Source organism: Otolemur garnettii, unplaced genomic scaffold (genome assembly GCF_000181295.1).
Source record: "Otolemur garnettii isolate 467f Iridium unplaced genomic scaffold, OtoGar3 scaffold00121, whole genome shotgun sequence".
NCBI classification, from domain to species: domain Eukaryota; kingdom Metazoa; phylum Chordata; class Mammalia; order Primates; family Galagidae; genus Otolemur; species Otolemur garnettii.
The window spans coordinates 846,966-868,512 of record NW_003852516.1 but is presented as its reverse complement, the minus strand read 5'-3'; the positions used below and the strand labels follow the sequence as shown (position 1 = coordinate 868,512).

At 40.4% G+C, this 21,547-nt stretch overlaps 1 protein-coding gene across 3 annotated transcripts in view; it reads left to right on the top strand.

Annotated features, from left to right (window-relative positions):
• Nucleotides 1-6: 6 nt before the first annotated feature.
• The window catches only part of ZDHHC2 (zinc finger DHHC-type containing 2), a 56,252-nt gene continuing 34,711 nt past the window's right edge, over nt 7-21,547 (top strand). For all 3 annotated transcript variants that reach the window (XM_023517804.1, XM_023517805.1, XM_003797652.3), the window contains exon 1: nt 7-146. In XM_023517804.1, the coding sequence (XP_023373572.1) occupies nt 7-146 (140 nt within the window). The remainder of the gene's footprint in view (nt 147-21,547) is intronic.

Sequence of the window (21,547 nt, the reverse complement as noted above, 5' to 3'; positions counted from 1 at the left end):
AGGTGGATGCGGCTGGAAGATGGCGCCCTCGGGCCCGGGCAGCGCCAGGCGGCGGTGCCGGCGGGTGTTGTACTGGATCCCGGTGGTGTTCATCAGCCTCCTGCTCGGCTGGTCCTACTACGCCTACGCCATCCAGCTGTGCATAGGTGAGTGCGCGTCCCCCGAGCTCGGGCCCATCCCCCGGCGCCCGGAGGGAGGGCGCTGTCCTGTCGCCAGCCTGCCCGTGCCCCCATGGGCAGCCCAGCCGGACGGTCCTGGGACTCGGGAGCCGGGCTGCTCAGCCGCGTTTCCACTCTCCCCACCCCGGAGGCTGCTGTGCGCCCTGGGCGCTGCCAACCGCCCGCTCCGCCCTGGCCCCGCGGCCGAAAGCAGCCTCCAGGCAGCCTCCTGCCGCTGGCACTGCCCTGCCTTCCCCTCGCAACTCTCCGGTTACGATGTCACCTCCACCCCACGCACACGCAGCCAAGCCTCCCGCCGCCTTCCGCTAACCACGGCCACCCCAGCAGCGCCCCATAGATCTGCGGGACGGTACCCGGGACAACTGTGGTCTCTGCTGCTCGCAACCTCCGTGGAGAAGCGAGGCCGGGGAGGCTGCACTGGAGTATGGAGGGCTGGAAGCTGGGCCCGGGATACGAGCGGCTCCAGACCGCGCCGGGGTGCTGGCTGGGGCTGTGGACCTTGATCCCTGTCTGGTTGTCATTAATCTACTTTTCAAAAATTTGCAGCAGCGCTCAGGGGCGTTTTCTACAGCCTTTATAATTTGAAGATTGCCAGTTGGATACTTTGTAGTTAAAAAGGGGTGGTGCACTACTAGAAAGTATTTCCAAAGACATAACACAGAAAGAAGACTGTAATTTAAATGTTAGAATAGCAGAGAGAGGTGATCATCTGAGATTTTACATCCTGAGGGTTACGAGGCTCAGGTCCAGGTTCTAGGCTCCTGAATTGGTGACTGGGGTCCTTTCAGTGTTGAAGATTGGTGGGTGGGGGGTGCAGTTGACTGTCCTCAAGTAGAAAATACAATTATGTCAATTATGTCGCTTAAGGTAAGCTGGCTTCTATCTTTACAGGTCTGTGGAAACTGATCTGGGTTATCAGAAAAAATGTTAAAATAGAGGGTGACCTTTTTGCCAGTGACTTGTGAATAGTTTCTGTGTTTTCTGTTCACCTAACAAAGTGTCTATGTGTTTGCCCTACCAAGAACTAGCTTTGAGTGGGAGGAGGGAACCAGATTAATAGTGCCCTATTTAGTTTAACCTTAACTTATTAAGCGTTTGCAAAGCTTCAAAATTGAGACTTTGGGTCTTAATACTTTCTGTACTGGATTTAGAAACAATATGATAGTAAAAAAAAATAGTCTGTTTAAAAGTATATATATTGGGCTGTACTGAAATTTTCATGACAATACATCTATATACCTGATATTCAAGTCATCTAAAATGTATAGGATGAAACAGGTTGTAATTTTTGTATTAAGTGTTAGTATTGAAATAGCTTGCCCTGGTACCGTGTATGTTACATAATTGTTAGGGACCTATGTTGTATTTCATTCTTTCTCCCTCTTAAAAACAGTGACCAGTATCAATGTAACCGGCACAAAGGAGGGAAGTCCTAGAAGGTCTTCATTATCAAAATAGGCAGCTTATTCTGTATTATCACATTAAGCTAAGAAGCTTAGCCTGGTACAGTGTCTCCTGTCTATCAGGAGGAGACATTTGAAGGCAGAGAGAGCTCTTTCCTTGGCAAGCACCTCTTTGTACCTAGCAGAAGTGCTGCATGGGAGGTCTTCCTGTATTAGCTAGACAGGTGATGGGGAAGAAACTAAATGGAAAATTTTTCTCAAATTTGGATCATGTTTTTGTATGTACTTTCTGTAAGTTTAAGACAGATCTCAAGTATCTATAAAACCTGCATCACTATTTTATTAAGTGATAATTTGCCTCTTCGTAAACTGCCTAAGTTTAGGACACCATTAGTTATAGACACTTTGCCTGGTGATCCTGTCCCTTCTCCCCACTGACTACCTGACCTGGCACGGTGCCTGCCACATTGAAAGCAATCAATCAGCCATCTTGAAAAAACAAATGATTCAGAGGCAATATCTCCTAGGTTGTCAGAAAGTAGTTTTTCTATTTCTGTAGCTGTACAAACAGAAAGTGATTGTTACAGAAGGACTCAATCCTGTGAGTGAGTTGAAGATGAGTTTAATTCTAGAGACATGGCAGTGTAGGAGTGGTAGGCTTCAAATGCCTCACATGGCCTTGGTTGGGTGGGAAGTTGAAATTAACTGTGCAGTTTCTTTATAGGTACTGGAAAAGATGGCGACTAGTGTGACTGGCACACAAAACCAGCCTCCGCTCCTTTCCGCAGACAAAGCAAATAGGGAAGCCAACCCCCACCCCACCCCCAGTGTTCATCGCACCTCGGACTGCCCTGCCTCTTGTGGGTTTTGTTTTCTCTTGGAAGTTGCTGTTGACAAGCAGATTTTCCAATTTTCCCCATAAAACATTGGCCAAGGTTAGGACCAGAGGGTGGGGACTGGGGACCAGGACCTGGAGTAGTTCACAAACAGAATGGAACAAGCAGGGTGATTTACCCTGGTCCTCCCTCCACATCTGCTATCAGGGATGACCCTGAATATAAATGACTCTCTGCCCTTTGCTGAATGAACTGCAATTTAGGAGTAGTGCTTATTCTGGTATCCTTGGAAACTGGAGATAATGATTCTCATTACAGTTAGCTTCTATATTTAACAACGTGGATGTGTGTGGCTCTCTAGGCACTTTTTCAGTTAGCATAATTTTTGCTTAGTGTTTGTGTTTTATAAAAATAACTCATCTCTTTTTTGAATATGTAATAGGTGTACATATGAAATGTAAGGGATGCACATGTATCGTAGGAGAGTCAAGTGTATCGCTTAAGTTTGCTTCCTATTCTGCCAAAGACAGGATCACAAAGGCCTGTTCACACTTGTGGTCCTTTGGAACGTGTCAGTCTAGTTTGTTGATGAAGGAGGCTCTTTTATTCCTGATTCTCCCCTCCATCCTTTCCTTGGCCTCATTACTCCTTTTCCCTTTTCCTTCTACTCTTCTCTCCACCTCTGGCTTCTTGCCTGTCTGTGATCTCTTTAGTTATTAACCAGCTTGTTTTATGGAAAGTAAGATAAATTCAAAGGGTAAAATTTGGAAGATAATACTTTAGGATGCAGAATGAGAGAGAGGAAGAGTAGTCTGCTGGCCTGAGCATGCATTATTCAACAGCCATGCTGGACGTGGTTGGATGTTTGACAGACGTTTTATCTATATATCACATTAACTTTGCATGTTGAAGAAGGTCATTGAAGTTTCCCTTTTAAGTGCTAACATTTAAAATTGTTTTAATTATTTTTTACTATTTTATTTTGTTTTAACCATATTTTATTTTTGAGGCAGAGTCTTACTTTGGACACCCTTGGTAGCGTGCTGTGGCATCATAGCTCACAGCAGCCTCAAACTCTTGGGCTGAAGTGATCCTCTTGCCTCAGCCTCCTATGTAGCTATGACTACCTGCACCTGCCACAATGCCAAGCTATTTTTTAGAGCCGAGATCTTGCTCTTGCTCAGGCTGGTCTCAAACTCCTGAGCTCAGGCAATCCACCGGCCTTGGCCTCCCAGAGTCCTAGGATTACAGGCATGAGTCACCATACTCAACCTGTTGTCACTGTTTTTCTGTTTTTTTTTTTTTTGTTGTTGTTGTTTTGTTATAATTTCAAATTTACTGAAAAATTTTAAGAAAAGAAACTTCCACATACCCTTCTTTAACCATTTTGCTTCCATTTTTCTAAAATGTACTACTTCCCCACTCTCAACATAGGCAGATGTTAGGAGAGGTTTAGCTCATGCACTCAAATGGTTCTGAGTTTACTTACGGTTTTACTTTAAGTCATTTTAGATAATCACAGAGATTAAAATGTGTAGTGGTCAACTAGGTTGACCTCTTCTTGCACTTGTAGATGAAAGAGTTAAATGTTCAAGAGTTCCTGCAAGTTCTGTCCTTTCTCCAAGTTACCTAGTGATGGAGGTGTCTGCAATGACTTCACCTGCTGTGGTGCAGATGACTAATTATCTCCCTTTCCCCTCAAACCCTTCACCAAATCTTTCTAGTCCAATATGGTTGTTTAGTAAGTCTCTAAACAACCATAGAGACTTGTTGATGTTTAATAAGAGTTGGAGCTCTGGAAGTAAGTCAGTGGTCTTTACACAATCATTTCAGAGTTTTAGAAGGTTTTGTCATTTGGGCCAGATGGTAAATATTTTTGACTTTACAGGCATATAGTCTCCGTTCCAGCTACTCAAAGATGCTATTATGGAGAGCAACCATAGAAAATACTTTAACAAATGGATCTGGCTGTGTTCCAATAAAACTTTAGCAAAAATATTTGGCAGGCCAGATTGGCTCTCGGGCAACGGTTTGCTGACCTTTGGAGTATATTAAAAATTAGACTATTAGAATATTGAGGTTTTACTCACAGTTTTGCTATTTATTAATAATTATCCCTTAGCAATAATTGGCACTTCTTATATTCTGCAGTGATTACTGAAGATGTTTAAGAATTAAAAAAATCTGTCCCTATATTTACTTTGTTTGAAAGATACAGAGCCATTAGCCAGGCACGGTGGCCCACGCCTATAATCCTAGCACTCTGGGAGGCTGAGACAGGTGGATTGCTCGAGCTCAGGAGTTCCAGATCAGTCTCAGCAAGCACAAGAGCCTCTAAAAATAGCTGGGAGCCGTGGCCCGCATCTGTAGTCCTAGCTAGTGGGGAGGCTGAGGCAAAAGGATCTCTTGAGCCCAAGAATTTGAGGTTGCTGTGAACTATGATGCCAGAGCACTAAAACCCAAGGCAACTGAGACTGTCTCAAAAAAAAAAAAAAAAGATACTGAGCCATGTTTTCCTTGCTTTAAATAAACAAACATCTTGGGCAGTGCCTGTGGCTCAAGGAGTAGGGCGCTGGCCCCATATGCCAGAGGTGGCGGGTTCAAACCTAGCCCTGGCGAAAAAACCAAAATAAAATAAACAAACATCTTTAAGAATAAAATATATAAAATCTCTTATTTGGATTTTGTCAAATTATGATCCACCATTAATTCAAGGTCACTGCAAGCTCAGGAATAGATTCTGCTGGGGCTCTTATTGCCTTCCATCATGAAATGAATTTGAAGTACGTAGAAAAGAAAATGTATTCCTGGTATTGGTAAACTGTCACTTAAAAACCATGTAGGACATGAAAGCATTTATTTTTTTCAAAAAAAAAGGGAAAGATGATCTTGGAAATACACATATTACTATCTACAAATATCAAAATAGTTAAAAATGGAATATTAGGCACATGTATAGAAAACTGATGGATACAAAGCGTTTAATGCCTAAATCCCTGTAGAAATTCCTTCTTGTTGATGGTAATGATTCACAGTGTATTCTGTGACTTTTCTTGATATCAAATACTTTGAAGATTTCAAATTTTGCACATAGCAGGATAAAAACTCAACATTTCTTCAAATCCAAAATTCGGCTGTATAAAATATGATGCTATGTTCCAAACTCTTGATCTGTGCTAGCCTGTGACTTTAATATAAAGGGTCCAGGGGGGCAGGCATGTGGGGAGAGTAGGAGAAAGAAAGACTCCACTTAATGCTTTCTTGGTTCCATTTCTTGTGTCAGAGAATTCTTTTTCTTTTGATATACAATGCGGCATTACCATTTGCTATTAAACCCTATTAGAGATAACATTTGCAAAGCAATTAGCACAGGCTTAGCAGGTAGAGATGCTCAATAAATGTTGAATGAATTGATTTCATTACGATTTTTACTCAGTCTTATTCAACCCATTTTGGGTGTGAGATCATCCAGTTGTATAATGCAAAATAAGTGAGAAAATAGGATCTCCAAGTCAAAGCTCATAATTTAAACTACAGTTTGTTGTAGAAAAGTTTGCTTTCGGGGGTGGCGCCTGTGGCTCAAAGGAGTAGGGCGCCAGCCCCATATGCTGGAGGTGGCGGTTCAAACCCAGCCCCAGCCAAAAACTTCAAAAAAAAAAGAAAACTTTGCTTTCAAATGCACACTGAGGATGTCATCTATGCCATTAAATTAAATACTTGCCTGTGTAATTTTTAGTAACTAAATAGAAGCCCAAGGGATGGTTTCTTAAATCAAGATAATTAATTATTTCTAGAAAAGGTGTATTTAGAAAGAAGTCAGTTTCTGAGGATGCAAGTAGGGTTCATTGGCCCCTTGGTATATGCCAAGCATTTCCCCCCAGGGAAATGATTCAGAGAACTTAATAGAGATCTTTTCCGAATAACCAAGAAAAAAGAAATTGCCTCTGTGGAAAAAAAACAGAAACTGAAGGCTTCTGATCAGTTTGGGTATGAAGAAAGGGTATGTTACCTCTTAGACTGCCCACTCCCGGGCAGAGTGGTAGGAAGGTAGAGATAGAAAACAAAACATCTCACTCCTAGGAACCTGTGAATTGGTTACTGGACCGATATAAAAGGATAATCAACAAATCAAGTGAAAAGGGCTTTGAGGCGAGCACTTACGTAGCAATGAATTTGAATCATATTATAAATCTTGCTGTATACAGGCATCTCAGAGTGGGGTTATGACCAGCATCGCTGCCCCCATGCTGACGTGGGTGGTGTTTTAGCTGCCGTGCTTCTTTCTTCCCTGATGGTTGGGCCACTTTGGCTCTGCTTGCAGCTCTGAGCCTGGGACCTGGTGGGTGAAACTAGACAGGGAGCTTCATGGAGGAACACAGAGACTGGGGAACCTAGCTTAGAAAACGGATAGAAACCAAGAGAAGGCGAGTGAAGCAGAGCTGACAATCCTTTTGAGGAATGGCCTTTGAAGGAGCTGCTGGCCTGGTGGCTGGTCATCACAGAGCCACCACCACTGCTTCCACCTGTATAAGGCAGGTCTGGTCTCATTCAGCTGCTGCGCTGAGCTGGTTGCACCCACATCCCAGGCAGAGGCATTCAGCAAGCACGGATAGTTGATCTTTTTCATCTTGGGTGGTGAAAAGTGCCAGGAAAACAAAGAGGCAAATGTTATATACTAGATATTAACATACATGGGGATGAGCAGTTCTTGGTGAGATGGTCTTCATTGGTTTTTTGTTTCATTTGTTTTTATTTTTCATCTCGGTGGAGAATTAGTGATTTTCTTTCTCAGAAAAAGAGAACCATATACTTGCATTTCATAATTTATGTACTGATTTCACGTATTATTATTCTGACAGTTGTATGGCATCTCCCAGCCTTCCCTCTCCAGGAAGTGGTGGATTCCTGGGTGCCCTGAGATTCCAGCAGTCTGTGTATAATGACTGTAGAAATACTACGTTGTCTAACATGCAGAAAGACAGATGGGAACATGGCATAGATTTGTAATGGTGCCCTGTTGGGAAGCAGTATTCCAAAGATCATTAAACAGTTTTAATATTATGTGGAATTCTATTATTACAAGTTACCATTTAGAAATAGCACAGAGAATTAATAATAAAAGTATAACATAATTGAATGAAGATTTTAATAGTCCAGTTGTTGAACTTTTTTTTTTTTTTTTGTAATTCCTGTAGAGGATTTTATTATAATAACATGGTCTTTATCTCAATCAAATACTGAGAGTAGAAGGAGTGAAATCACTAGGGTGGGGTGGGGAGCAGAAGGTGGAGAAGAGGGTGGATGCTGTGGTTTCTTAAGAAGCATGTGATAGCCATGAAGAAACCAGCTATGCTTGCTCAAGAGTTTTCCTTTGAAAATTATATCACATTTTATAACATTTATGTGGCATTTTTGATTTTTTCATATGACTATGATGTTTAAATTCAGTGATAAATACTAGTGCCTGAAGTGTTACAAGACTCCATTTTTATTTAGGAGACACCCTTGCACATCATGTATGCTGCGTGTATTGTCTTAGCACTTAACCCTGAAATGCATACTTGATGGTGGTTCACTTAGATATGTTGCTGATTACATTTAAAAGTGCAGATGAAGAGAAAGTATCCAATGTACTCAGCCCTACTATGAAACTAATTTATAGCTTTCATAGGAAAACTATAACCCAATTTTAGCCCACGAATATGGGGGAAGGGGAGAGGGAGGAAAGGGGACGGAGGAGGATGGGTGAAGGGAGGGTGATTGGTGGGATCACGCCTATGGTTCATCCTATAAGGGTACATGTGAATCCTTCTAAATGCAGAATATAAATGTCTTAACACAATAACTAAGAAAATGACATGAAGGCTATGTTAACCAGTTGGATGAAAGTATTTCATATTGTATATAGAAATAGCACTCTGTACCCCATGATAGTATTAATGTACACAGCTATGATTTAATAAAAAAAAAAAAAGGAGGGGAAATCAGTAGATTGCAAAGATAAAAAAAAAAGTGCAGATGAAGACGTGCTTTGTCGATGGCTGAGTTTTCTTTCTTTGCAGGTGCTTCTCCATAGTATCCTGAAATTTGTCCTCATGCAAAGCATCCAGTTAAGCATTCCTACTACCCTTAAATTAGTTTGCCCCCTTTGGATTTATTCACTAACATTGGCACCCAGAGGAGCAGAATGGTTTTTTCTTTAAGTCTTTGAAAAAAAAAATCCAGAATAAAATAGTTCCAAGGTAGTTGTCTATCTCTTTGATCTTTTTTTGTTTTTTAATTTTTATTTTTATAGAGATATGGTCCTGGGGCTCTAGTAATACCTTAGCCTCAGTCTCCTGGGATTACAGGCATGTACTATTGTACTAAGAGTTCATGATCATATATTTCCAAGAACTTTATGAATTAAATATTTGATTATAGTTCAGTGAAATTTGAAGAACCAAAATGTATTTCTGTATCCATTATGTACAGATAAAATTAAATTTGTCTCTGTGTTTCCTGCATTATGTAAAAGGATTTTCATCATATTTGAAAGATATATTGGAGTTGGGTGACTTAAAATCTAGACTGGGGTCTCTGATCCCTTTGGGGGCCCTGGATCATCTCAAAGAGGTCATCAGCCATGAATCTAAAGTGTGGCTTTTTACCATGTGTGTAGGGGTGTGAGGAATGGTGTGATTTAAAGTAGTTTCTGTGATGTATGTCACATATAAGTCATGTCGGAAAGACTTTAGGGCAGCGGTTCTCAACCTGTGGGTCGCAACTCACAGGAACTGTACTAAAGGGCCGCAGCATTAGGAAGGTTCAGAACCACTGCTTTAGGGTGAAGGGTAGCCCCAGAACACTAAGCTTGGTCTGTAATGAGAAACACCTGATGCCATTTGCAGACTGACAAAGCGATTTCAATTATGAGTCTCAACCTGAAAGTCATAAACCTACTGCAAACTGCAGGGCCTAATTTGTCATCAAGTTTACTATCAAGTGGGCACGGTGGGACATGTTTTAGGAAGAAAGACTGTCAAGGATTTACGTCCTTAACTATGATGTGATTATCCAAGACATCTCCAGTCAGGTCCATTAAAGCAAAGAAATAACAGGGCAGAGACCACTTTGACTTAATCAAGGTTTTAACTACAGCACATGAAATGCAACTTATTCCAGAACTAGTATATACCGAAAACTAAAATATGCGGAACAGAGAGCTATATGTCAGCCAGAGGAGGGAGGAGGGTAGGGATTCACAATAGGTTTCTGTAAGCTTCACTTTTAACAAATAATTACAAAAAATCCAAAATGCTTTTTAACTATCCATAATTTATTGGATACATTAATTTATTCATTCACAAAATACCTATTGATAGCCTCCATTTCTAGTTGGTGGAAGGAGAACAAATAAGCATGAGTAAGTAAATTATATAATTTGTTAGCAGGTCATCACTGTCATGATAAAAAGCAAGATGTAGAGAAAGAAGGATTGTGAACACCAGAGGGAGGTTTCAATTAAATACGGTGGCCAGAGGAGGAGGGGGACCATGAAGTTTAAGTGAAGAGTTGCGAGAGCTGAGGAATGTAACCATGCCATGTTGTGGATGCATCTCAGGCAGAAGGACTAGTCCACTTGAAAGCATTCACATTTTGAGGCACAAAGGTAGGAACATTGCTTGAGGCCAGGAGTTCGAGTTCCAGGCAAGCCTGGGCAACATAGCGAGACCCCCGTTTCCCAAAAAAGTCAAAAAAGTAGCCACTGTTGTGGCCCACATCTGCAGTCCCAGCTCATGAGGAGGCTGGGACAGGAGGATCACTTGATCAGGAATTTGAGGTTGCCTTGAGCTATGATGCTGCTGCTGCTCTGTAGCCCAGCCAATAGAGTGAGACCCTGTCTATTAAAAAGAAGAAGAAGAAGAAGAAAAAGCCCTGAGACACAACGTTAAAGAGCATCAAAAAGATCATTTTGACTGAAGCCTGACTGGGGCTCCTGCATCAGTCCAGCTGAGCAATGATGGTGTGTCAAGCCGTGGTGCAAGTATTGGGGAAATACTGAAAGGTAGCCTGATTCTGGATGTACTGTTTTTTGTTTTTTGTTTGTTTGTTTGTTTTTGCAGTTTTTGGCCAGGGCTGGGTTCAAACTCCCTACGTCTGGTATATGGGGCCAGCAGTCTACTCCTTTGAGTCACAGGCGCCGCCCTGGATGTACTGTATTTTTAAAGTAGTGACAACAGAATTTTCTGACAAACAGATGTAAGTTGTGAAAGACATAAGAACTAAAAATTATTTTATTGTTTTTGTCTTGAACAGCCAGAAGCATGACTAATTAAGATGCAGAAGGCCGTGGGGTGGGGGCTTACCTTAGGTAATGGATATGTTGGCACTGAAACAGATCCTTAGTAAACAGTTGTATGTATGAGTTTGGCATTTGGGAGAGAGGCACAGAATAGAGGAATAAATGTGGGAATCTTCAGCATATAAATGGATTTAAAGACGACTTAGAAGGCGTAATCAGTGAAGTGGAGAGAAACTAAGAGAGGGTGACGTCTTGAAGCCTGGAGAGGAAAGGGTATCAGGGAGGAGGAAGGGATCAAAAGTATTCAGATGTCGTATAAGATGAGGACTGAGGATGTAACAGTCCTCAGTGGACACTGAAGTCTAGCTTTGAATTTATTACCAACTCTACTCTTACGACCTTGAATATCATTTTAAATGTTACTAAAAAAAAATCACACAGACCATTGCATGAATTGCTGGGCTATCTGAATTAATTCAGTTCAAATTCATTTACCTTCTTCTCATCTGAAAGTAATCTACAGACAATTTCATGAGCAGTAACCATGTCTGGTTTGTGCACCACTGTGGCCTTGGTGGCTGACGCAGAGGCTAACACACAGTAAGGTTCATGAAGTCTCATGAATGAACGAACGAATGAATGCCCACCAGGTTTGCTTAATTTGAGCCTTGTGAGCAAGGTAGATGCTTCAAGCATCAAAGAACATTGAACCTTTCATGAGAGGATGATCTATTTTAGCTTTTTATTATTTGATCATTCAGATATTTATAAACAAGTTTGTAATATTTTTATGGTTTCAAATATAACAACAAAATACCTTTTTTCTGGATGTTAAAATCTAATCATCTATAATAAGAGTTTAGACGATGAAATTAATTGTAGAACTTATTTGAATATGTAAAAGATAAATTATTTTTGTAATGTAATAAGTGATATCCATGTATCTATGATAATAATGAAGTAATTAAGAATAATTAGGAATATATAAAATGTTTTCCTCAATATACTTATAAAATAAACACTTAAAAAAGTAAGTGAAATGTCTTTGCAACAGGTACTGTAACGTTGCCCAGAGATATCATGATCCATTTTAGTATTGATCCATTTTGCTATCATTTTAAGATAACTAAAGCCCCCGCTTAAAGTGCTGAGGGGAGTTGTTTGTTACCCATTTTAGATGAAAAAAAGAAAGAATTTCTAAAATATGTTTTGATTTCCCCCTTTCCCTACCCAGCTCTGATTTCAGGCTCTCTTTCAAAGACAAATACACGTATCAAGCTAGGATCTAGGCTCCGTGCCTGTGGCTCAAGTGGCTAAGGCACCAGCTGCATACACCTAAGTTGGTGGGTTCAAATCCAGCCCAGGCCCACCAAACAGCAATGACGGCTACAACCAAAAAAAATAGCTAAGCTTTGTGGCGGTCACCTGTGGTCCCAGCTACTTGGGAGGCTGAGGCAGGAGACTTGCTTCAGCCCAGGAGTTGGAGGTTGCTGTGAGTTGTGATGTCAGCCAGGGGGACAGTTTGAGGCTCTGTCTCAAAAAAAAAAAAAAAAAAAAAGCTATAATCTAAGTCTTGCATTCTCAGTTTAATTGATTTTCTGTTGACTGAAAAAGGTCAAAGAAGAGCAGAATTTGTCATTTTGCCTCAGTGTTGTTTTGAATCTCAGGCATTGAGGATCTTGGGAGACTCAAGAATGAGCCCCTTTGCCAACTAATGCAAGTGCCTCACCCTGTACCCACCTACATCTCAACAAAGCTTTGCTGTTCTGTACTTACCACTTGCGAGGTTTTTCAAGGATTAAACAATAAAACGTTTTCAGTGTATAAATGATCAGAGGTGAGAAAACAGTAGCTGAAGTTGAATTTTGACTTAATTTGTGGTTTGAGAATAGGCTGTAGAGCAGTTGATTTTTTATTGTAAAATGTTCATAACATAAAAATTTACCATTTTAATCTGTTTTTAAGTTTATTGATCAGTGACATTAAGTATCTTCAAAATTCTGTGCAACCATCACCCCCGTCCAACTCTTTCATCTTTCCAAACTGAATCTCCACACCCATTAACAATAACTCCTATTCTTTTCTCTCCGAGCCCCTGGGAACCACCATCCTGCTTTCTGGCTCTAGGAAGCTGCCTGTTCCAGATACTTCATATGAGTAGAATCATACAGTAGTTGTCTTTTTGTGTCTTGTTTATTTCACTTAGCATAGTATCTTCAAGGTTCATCTCTGTTGGAGTGTGTGTCAGAATTTCACTTTTCAAAGATAAATAATACTCCATTGTATATGTATAGCAAATTTTGTTTATCCAGTCATCCGTCAGTAGACATTTGAGTTGTTTCTACTTTTTTGGCTCTTGTAAGCAGTGCTACTGGGAACAGTGAGTACAAATGCCTGTCCCAGTCCCTGCTTAAATTCTTTTGGGCATATACCCAAGAATGGAGCTACTGGATCAGGTGGTAATTCTGTGTTTAAGTTTTTAAGGACTATGGTACTGTTTTTCTGGAGCAGGTGACTTGATAAACATGTGATTCCAGAGAAGTCCATATAAACATGTCCAGATTTGAAGATCTCTGGAGGTAGCCCGGAGGTGTACCAATGTCACTGCAGAAATTTTTTAATACATTGTCATTTCATAGTTCAGGAGGAGAGCTGGTGGGCAGGGGCTTGTGAATAGTTGTATTTCACCCATGCGGTAGCCTTCCTGACTGGGTAATGTGTCCCTCTTGAAAATTCTGGCCAACAGGCCTGCCCAGGGCAGAAAATTTGAGAGCTGCCTGTCTGAACATAGTCAAGGGTTCAACAATTTTTGAGTAAGCAGGGAGTTCAGAGCATAAAATGGGACAGATAGAAATGGAATCCTGGGTAGACAAACAGTAGTGGAAAGGATGGGGGAAATACTGTACAGACACATGCGTAATCCATGGCATTAACCATGAACTGGGTTCTTATCCACAGCACAGGGGTTGCTCATAATTCATAAGAGAATAGCAGGGTTTTTGTATGGCCTGCAGGTCTAGGGTAAGTGAAATGGTTGTTGGAACAGAGAGCAAAAATCTATGCATGTGATTAGGGGAAAGAGAGAGACAGGAAATGTGAGAGTAGGAAAAGAGACTCTGTCCAGATATTAATGACTGTCTTCTTGAGTTCTTTGCATAATTTTTTAAAAACTTCCCACTTGCCTTAATGAATACACCTAGTATATAAACAGATGGTATTTGTATAACATTGCACTATTACCACTTACTGTGCCTTACAGCAGTACTGGTGCAAATCTTTGCATCTGTGGGCCTCCAGATTATGATTATGGCAGATTTACCCTGTTGTAGCAATCCTGTCAGATAGATTGTGCTAGTGCTATATGTAAATGCAGTGTAGGGCGAGGGTATGATTTACTGAAAGTAAGAAGGGAAAGACTTCACGTAATTCCAGCTGGGATTTAACATCAAATCATATATATGAGAACTTTAGTTCACGAATATATGACAGCGAAGTTACAAAAGGCAGTAGTACTTACCAGTGGCCCTGTACTAATACCCACGCATGTTTTAGTAGACGTTATCACCCAGTGCTATATTGCAGCAATTACTGCTGGTGCTGGTGTTGTTTTAAATCTTTTAATTCATTTCTTTGAGTATGCCACTACAAATTTTATACCTATAAGTATCATGAACACAAAGGTTGAAATGACATCCTTATGCAGTTTCTTTCTCTGGAGAATTGTAAAGTACTACATATATGTCACACAATTCTGCGAACCTAGAAATATTGGTTTAATTTTTAGATGTGTGATGTGTGCGTGTTCTCTGGCCATAGAGAGCTCAAAATGTAGCTGCCAACCCTGGGAGGTAGTTTTAGAAGATTGCCTGTTTCCTTGGAGATGTGAAGAAAAAGCATTCACTTTTCTACTAAATAAACTTAACAGTTAATGCTTAATAGTGAAAGGTAGAATATTCCCAGTATTGTCCTTTGGGATAATTCTGATTAATACTACTAACAGTGTTAACCTACTACTAACAAGAAACTTACCTAATAACATACAAAATATACTACAAAAATTGTTTCTACCGAATGGTATATATTAATATTTTTATTATGAATGACAAAATAACCAAATGCAAAGTGGGACTTTTGCATACTACCAATAAATAAATACATACATACATACATATAAGAAAAATGAATGGTTACACTGGACAAGATAATCTCTAAGGACCTTCCCATTTTAAAATTTTAGTTCTGGCTAGTGAGGAGGATGTTTCAGGACATAAATTATTCCTTAGTTGACCTTTTCTTGGTATTAGACACCCATCATGTAGGAATCAAGTAAATCTTTGCTGAGAGTAAAGTGTCCATCATAGACTCACAGGGTTCCTAGGAGTCAGTCATGGCCTCTCTGATCATTTCTCAAGAAGGGCATCTGGAATTAGAAAAGAAGAAGTTGGAGTTGGAAAGATTCAATGACCCTAGGAACGTGGGGTTGAGTTGTAGCCCTGAGTAGAAAAGGGAGGAACCACGTGCCTTTGTGTCTGAACAGGATGAGCAGATGTGCCCCTGCATTGAAATCTGGGCAGCGTGCTGCACTGGGAAGCTCTTCTATTTCAGTTTGAGATAGAGGGATTATGGGATTCTAGCAAGTCAGCTTTGAAATGAGGACACACAGAGCCCAGCAGACAGGGAAAAGAATGTGGACTGTCCCTGGTGCTAGTGCTGCAAGGGAGGCGTATTTAGATGTTGCAAACTCAGTAGCCTTTCCTTAACACAGTAAGCTAGTTTTTGTAACATTATTGATACTATAATGCAAACACTTTTGATGCCTAATCACACAGAAAACAAATCCTCGGACCATAACCTATTAAGAGGCTTCCTGCATCTCAGCTTATATTATTTCACTTACTGTTCTTCACTTTGGCCTTTGACATTGTAATGTGCCACTTGCCCGGAAAGGGTCTCTGATAATTTCTGGGCCCTGTTCCACAGCTGTTTGGTAATTTCCTAGCATGTAATGTAGATCAGTATAGTTGGTGAGATATAAAACCTGAGGCAGAGCTGGGGAAAAGCAGCATGACACTGGGAAGTCCTGCTGCTCCCCAGACCCCCCAGCACCTGTACACCCCATATTGAGATTCTCCTGTGGCTCAGGCCTTGTCTGGGTGGCCTGGTGAGCACACGCCATGGGTGGGGGTTAGAGGAAAGGAACTCTGGGAGGGTTAGGGTAGAAAATGCACTTTAAAAATTCACTGGTTGGGGGCAGTGCCTGTGGCTCAAAGGAATAGGGTGCCGGCCCCATATGCCGGAGCTGGCGGGTTCAAACCCAGCCCCGGCCAAAAACTGCAAAAGAAAAAAGAAAAAATTCACTGGTTGGGTGGTGCCTGTGACTCAGTGAATAGGGTGCCAGCCCTATATACTGAGGGTGGTGGTTTCTAACCTGGCCCTGGCCAAACTGCAACAAAAAAATAGCCGGGCGTTGTGGCCGGAGCCTGTAGTCTCAGCTACTTGGGGGGCTGAGGCAAGAGAATCGCCTAAGCCCGGGAGCTGGAGGTTGCTGTGGGCTGTGACGCCATAGCACTCTACTGAGGGCGATGAAGTGAGACTCTGTCTCTAAAAAAAAAAAAAAGTTAAAATTCACTGGTTTTATTTTTTTTTCTCATATTAATTTGCTCACATTGTAATTCACTGCATTTTTTTGTTTATTCACACTTAAAAGCTCTCCCGGCAATTTATTCTTAACAACTTGGCATTTTACCTCCAGAAAATGTTCGTGTTCCTAGAAGGTGGTCTTTCCCTGTGCACTTCTTCCCCTAGATTGCTGTTAGAACTGTTAGCACTACACTCCAGGGAGCTCCTGCTTTTAACTTGGTACTATGTAGTGATATATTTCTCCTCCTATTCAACTAACAGCCCCTAAAATGTGCCCAATGCTATTGTAGGTGCTTCTGCGTTCTGGTATAGTTCTGAAAACAGCCCTGCCAGGTAAACATTGAGAGAAAGTTCAGAGAAGCTAAGTAGCTAGGCCAGGATACCATCAAAGGTGGCAGATAGCAGGGATACCTCAGCGAGGGTCATGGAAAAAGTAAATAAAAATAATGACAACTTGTGCAAAGTGCTAAAAAAAATTTGCATTGTGAAAGTGGTTGTAGGGATTAAGTAGACAGCAAAGCTAAGGTTTAAACTGTAACCTGAGGATGATAAAGAGTGGGCAGTGTGGAGTCAAGAGAAGAGCTTTTCAGACCCGGGTAAGACATTAAGATTTGGTGTGATTTAGAAACAGAAGCTCAGCGTGGCTGCAGCTTAGTAAGGGGTTTGGTGATGAGAAGTCATCTTGGAGGAGAGATAAGAGGAGCCCGATCATGCTTGACCACTGGGGCTAAGAACAAGAGATTGAACTTTATTGTAAATTCAGCACAGAGCCTTGGAAGGATTTTTAGAGATGACATCATTGATTTACCCTGTAACAGAGATTACAGTTTTCCTATTACAAAATGTATTTTCAAGGATCTATGTGGAATTCAAATGAGGAGTGTAGGTTGCCTGGCACGGTGTCTGTGGTGGGACTATTACGAGTATTTGGACTGGCTTTTATGGTATCTGAGAAAGTACAAACTGGAAACCATGCACTTAGGGCTTGAGTTATACACCACTGATGCCTTATCCTTAACCTTTGTTTCTATTCTGAAGCTGCTTATCTGTCCTTGACAAAACAATTTCTACCAATTTCCCAATCCGTTTATATTTAGAATGACTTTTGCCCTAGGGTTTTATAAAAGTCAATAATTTTTTTTTCAAAATACATTAAAGTAGGATTTAAGATCATTTTATAGCCAGAGAAAGCTCCATGATGAAATGCAAATCTTTGTTTAAACAATACAATTAAAGCACAGCTCAGCTGAGTGTTGTGATGGAGGTCAGGTATATATTGGAAGGGCTGGACGTATATATACACGTATATATAGGGAGTCCAGGTCTCCTACAGCCCAGTTCACTGTCAGGGATCTAGAGAGGGTACAAGGTTAGCAGGTTTAAGAGGCAAGAAAGGCCAGAGTGGGAGAAGCATCACACCCAAGGGGGGAGAGGCTGAGAGGCGGAGGTGGGGGTGGGGGAGGAAGGCGGGCACTAGAGCCATCAATAAAATAAATTAACTCAAGAAAAAAAGCGGGGGGGCCTGAAGATTTTGCTTCTTGTGTCAGAAAGAAGGACCAGCATATCAATAAGAAAACTCTCCTAGTTGCTCATCTGGAGCTCTACTGGCAGAGCATTTAGCCACCACAGATCATGGAGCTTTCTTCTTACTGTAAATAAACTTAATCAAATTGAAAAAAAATTACAGTGACATAGACGACTTCAAAGGAAAAAAAAAATTCCGATAAAGACTTTTAAAATGTAAGTAGATATGTTGTAAAGAAAATTGTAAAAATGTGTTAGGAAGAAAAGGATACAGTTGGAGTTAAACTGGAATTATTAATGTGAGTAACATTTTTCTTTCATCTGTCAGTAAGATGGTCTACCAGCAACATCAATTTTGATCTCTAGTACATTAAAAATGAACTAGACCTTTTTAGAGAGCAGCAGAGAGCAGAAGAGATTCTACTTCAAGGAGTTCCCCCTGGCCAATTTGTCAAAGAATTCACTGTCATTGTGACAGAATATTTCCAAAAGAAGAGCATAATTAATTCTATTAGAGTAACTTGAACACAGAGAATTAGCATAGGGAGGATGTTGGTGACCTCAGCAGAGGTGATTACACTGTAATGTGGGGGAATTAGCCCAGTTGCAATTGGTTGGAGAAGAAAGAGAAAGGTAGGGGGCAGAGACAGTGACTTTGGATGACTATTAAAATAAGTTTTCCTGTGGAAAAGACATATAGCAGAAAAATGGCACAGCAACTGGAGACTTAGGTCAAGAGTGAGATTTTGTTAGGAGATAGACATATTTGAACTGTTACTGTTATTTTTGTCTTATTTGAATGTGAACTGCTTTTATTACCTGGGTTCTGTTTTTTTTTTAGTTAGTTTTCACTTCTAACTAAAATGGTCTCATAAGCTCTAAGCTTGTTCGTTGAGCACAAAGCTGAAGTCTTATTTACCATTTTGTTCTCCAGAGTGTAAGCACCGTATAGTCAATGAAGATTTCTCAATGAGAGTGTGAAAGGTGGGCAGAAAAAATAGAGCCTGGCTTAAAAGTGGTCCTTAAGATTCATTCGTTAGAATAGTCTCTTTGGGCTTTTTGGTATTCTTCCTCATCAGATTGCTTATCTGAGGCTGGAATGTTTCTGGGTCAGAATGAATCTGGAAATTGTATAGTAGTTTTAAACTGTAAAGTTATTGTGCATAATCAACACAGGTAAATTCCTCCAAAAGACAGTTTAAAGAAAGGAAAAAAGAAAATTGAGATTAAGAGAAGAAATAAAAAGATCACAGCAATATACATTTGTATAAAAACACCTAAAAACCAGTGTTCTAGAAACAATTAATGTACTGTTCTTTGCTAATTTAAGGGCAAGAAAGTGCATTTTTTTGTTTATTTATGAAGGTTTAGTATCTGAAAATTTGGATATTGGATGTGCTTATCACTAAAAGTTTAACTGGATTTAAGTTACAAATAAGTTTACTGGGCTGTTACATATCAAACAATTTTGGACAGCAAACGTTTTATGGAATAATAATCACCAAAGCCAAAGTTTTAAATATCGGTTGGTAAAATTATAGGATTGGAATAATAATCTTTGAGATGAGTCCCTGCTTCTAATCAAGGTTGAATTTAAATCAGTCTGGACTAAATCAGTTCAGATACGTTAAATGTACACATAAACATATACATCCTGTTGGTCCTGTTTGTCTGGAGAACACTAATACACAGTAGCTGGAAAACTTCTTTTATTGAGGGCCAGATAGTAAGTAAATATTTTAGGCTTTCAAGCTACACTGTCCCTGAATCAGCAACTCAGTTCTGCCATTATAACACAAAGTAGCCATGTCGGTGAATGATTGTGCACATGTTTCAATAAAACTTTATAGAACTAGGCATTGGCCATATTTTGACCAAGTTTACTGACACCTGGATTAAGTGATTGCTTGATAGTTTAAGCAGAAAAGATGGGAGAGAAGGTTTACAGTTTTTAAGATGTTTCATTCAGGCCAAGTGAGATCAAGGAATAATTTGTTATCCTTTTCTATGGCATGGGTTGTTACGTACAATCTCACACTTCAACTTTCACTGTACCTGTTTTATTTTTACATGAGGACATCTTAAAGAACAATGACTGTTATCATTAAAAAAAAAAACAAAAAACTGTCATTGGCTTGGCACCCGTAGCACAGTGGTTACAGCACCAGCCACATACACCAAAGGTGGCGGGTTTGATCCCAGCCAGAGCCAGCTAAACAACAATAACAACTACAAGAAAAAATAGCCGAGTGTTGCAGGTGTTGGGTGTTATGGTGAGTACTAGTAGTCCCAGCTACTTGGGAGGCTGAGGCAAGAGAATCCCTTAAGCCCAAGAGTTTGAGGTTGCTGTGAGCTATGATGCCACAGCACTCTACCAAGGGTGACATAGTGAGATTCTGTCTCAATAAAAACAAAAAACTGTCCTTTATCAGTTCTAAACTGAGGACTGATCAATTCAGCCTTTTTTCCACTCTCTTTCTTATAGGAATAATTAATGAGGGAAGAGAGGGGGCTGAGGAAAAGGGTAGCCAGAAAATAGAGCTGGCAACCCAAGCCATCAGCCTTGCAGTATCTGTGACAGTTCCAGATTCCAATTCCTTGAGGCCTTAATTTTGCTCTTGCCAAATACAAACATCCTTGACTTACCATTCCCACTTTCTCTCTTCCTATATACTATCAGAGCCAAGAAAGGGCTGCAATTCCTTTACCAAAATTAACCAGAGAAGAGATAGAGTAGGCATTGGAAGGTTAGAAATCACCAAAGGAGAACATTATCATTGTAGGACATGGACCAGAAAGAAACTCAGTAGAACCTCCATAGCTGACCACCTCCCTGCACTGGCCACCTCCTTATGTTCACCGGACGTGAACCACATTACACCTCAGTACAGGAGGCGCAGTTCCTTGTGTTGACCACCTCTGTATGTCGCCCAGTTTGTTACAGACCCTTAGGTCGTCATTCTACTCTAGCCTCATCCAAGATAAACTTGGCCAAATAATTTTTTTAAATGAAAGGTAAAACTGTAGCCCCCAGTGTTTGGATGGTATAAATAGAACTGTGTAGTACCATCTGCCAGATGGACAAGTAGGAAACATTTAGTGTAATAACACCAGTGTTCTCATTCCCAAGAATAAATTGCATCTAACTTCTTTGGGGTGAATATAAGGTTTAGGTCTTTAAAAATAATAAAAAAAGAAGAGTAATTGTTTTTACTCATTAGTGCCATTCAGAAGAGATCTTTTCACTGTTAACAGAAGTTCTCACAAAGACTAAATGTCACATGACAAGTGAAGTTTTTTATACCTCATCATTACTCTGTGTTTAGGTGGAAAACCTCCTTTTTTTGTTTATGCTAAACAAGTTTCTGAAGTGGCACATTAAAAAAAGACAAATTTACTTATAATTGTCACTTAAATTATTTTTCACCTTTTATTTTCACATGTGAAGTCTATTTTCATTCAAAATTTTATATTTTTTTCTTTCAAAAGCCTGTACAAATATTACTTTTCTCTTGGTGATTTTTCTTCATTTTCAGCCCCCTCTTTAGTTATATATTACGGTTAGTATTAGCAAAACTAAACATGATGTCTTCTACTTGTTTGGGCATCTGTGGGGCTTACTGTGTGTCAGCCACTAGGGGCAGCATGTTCCCATGTTCCTCCTCTTCATTCCCCCACAGC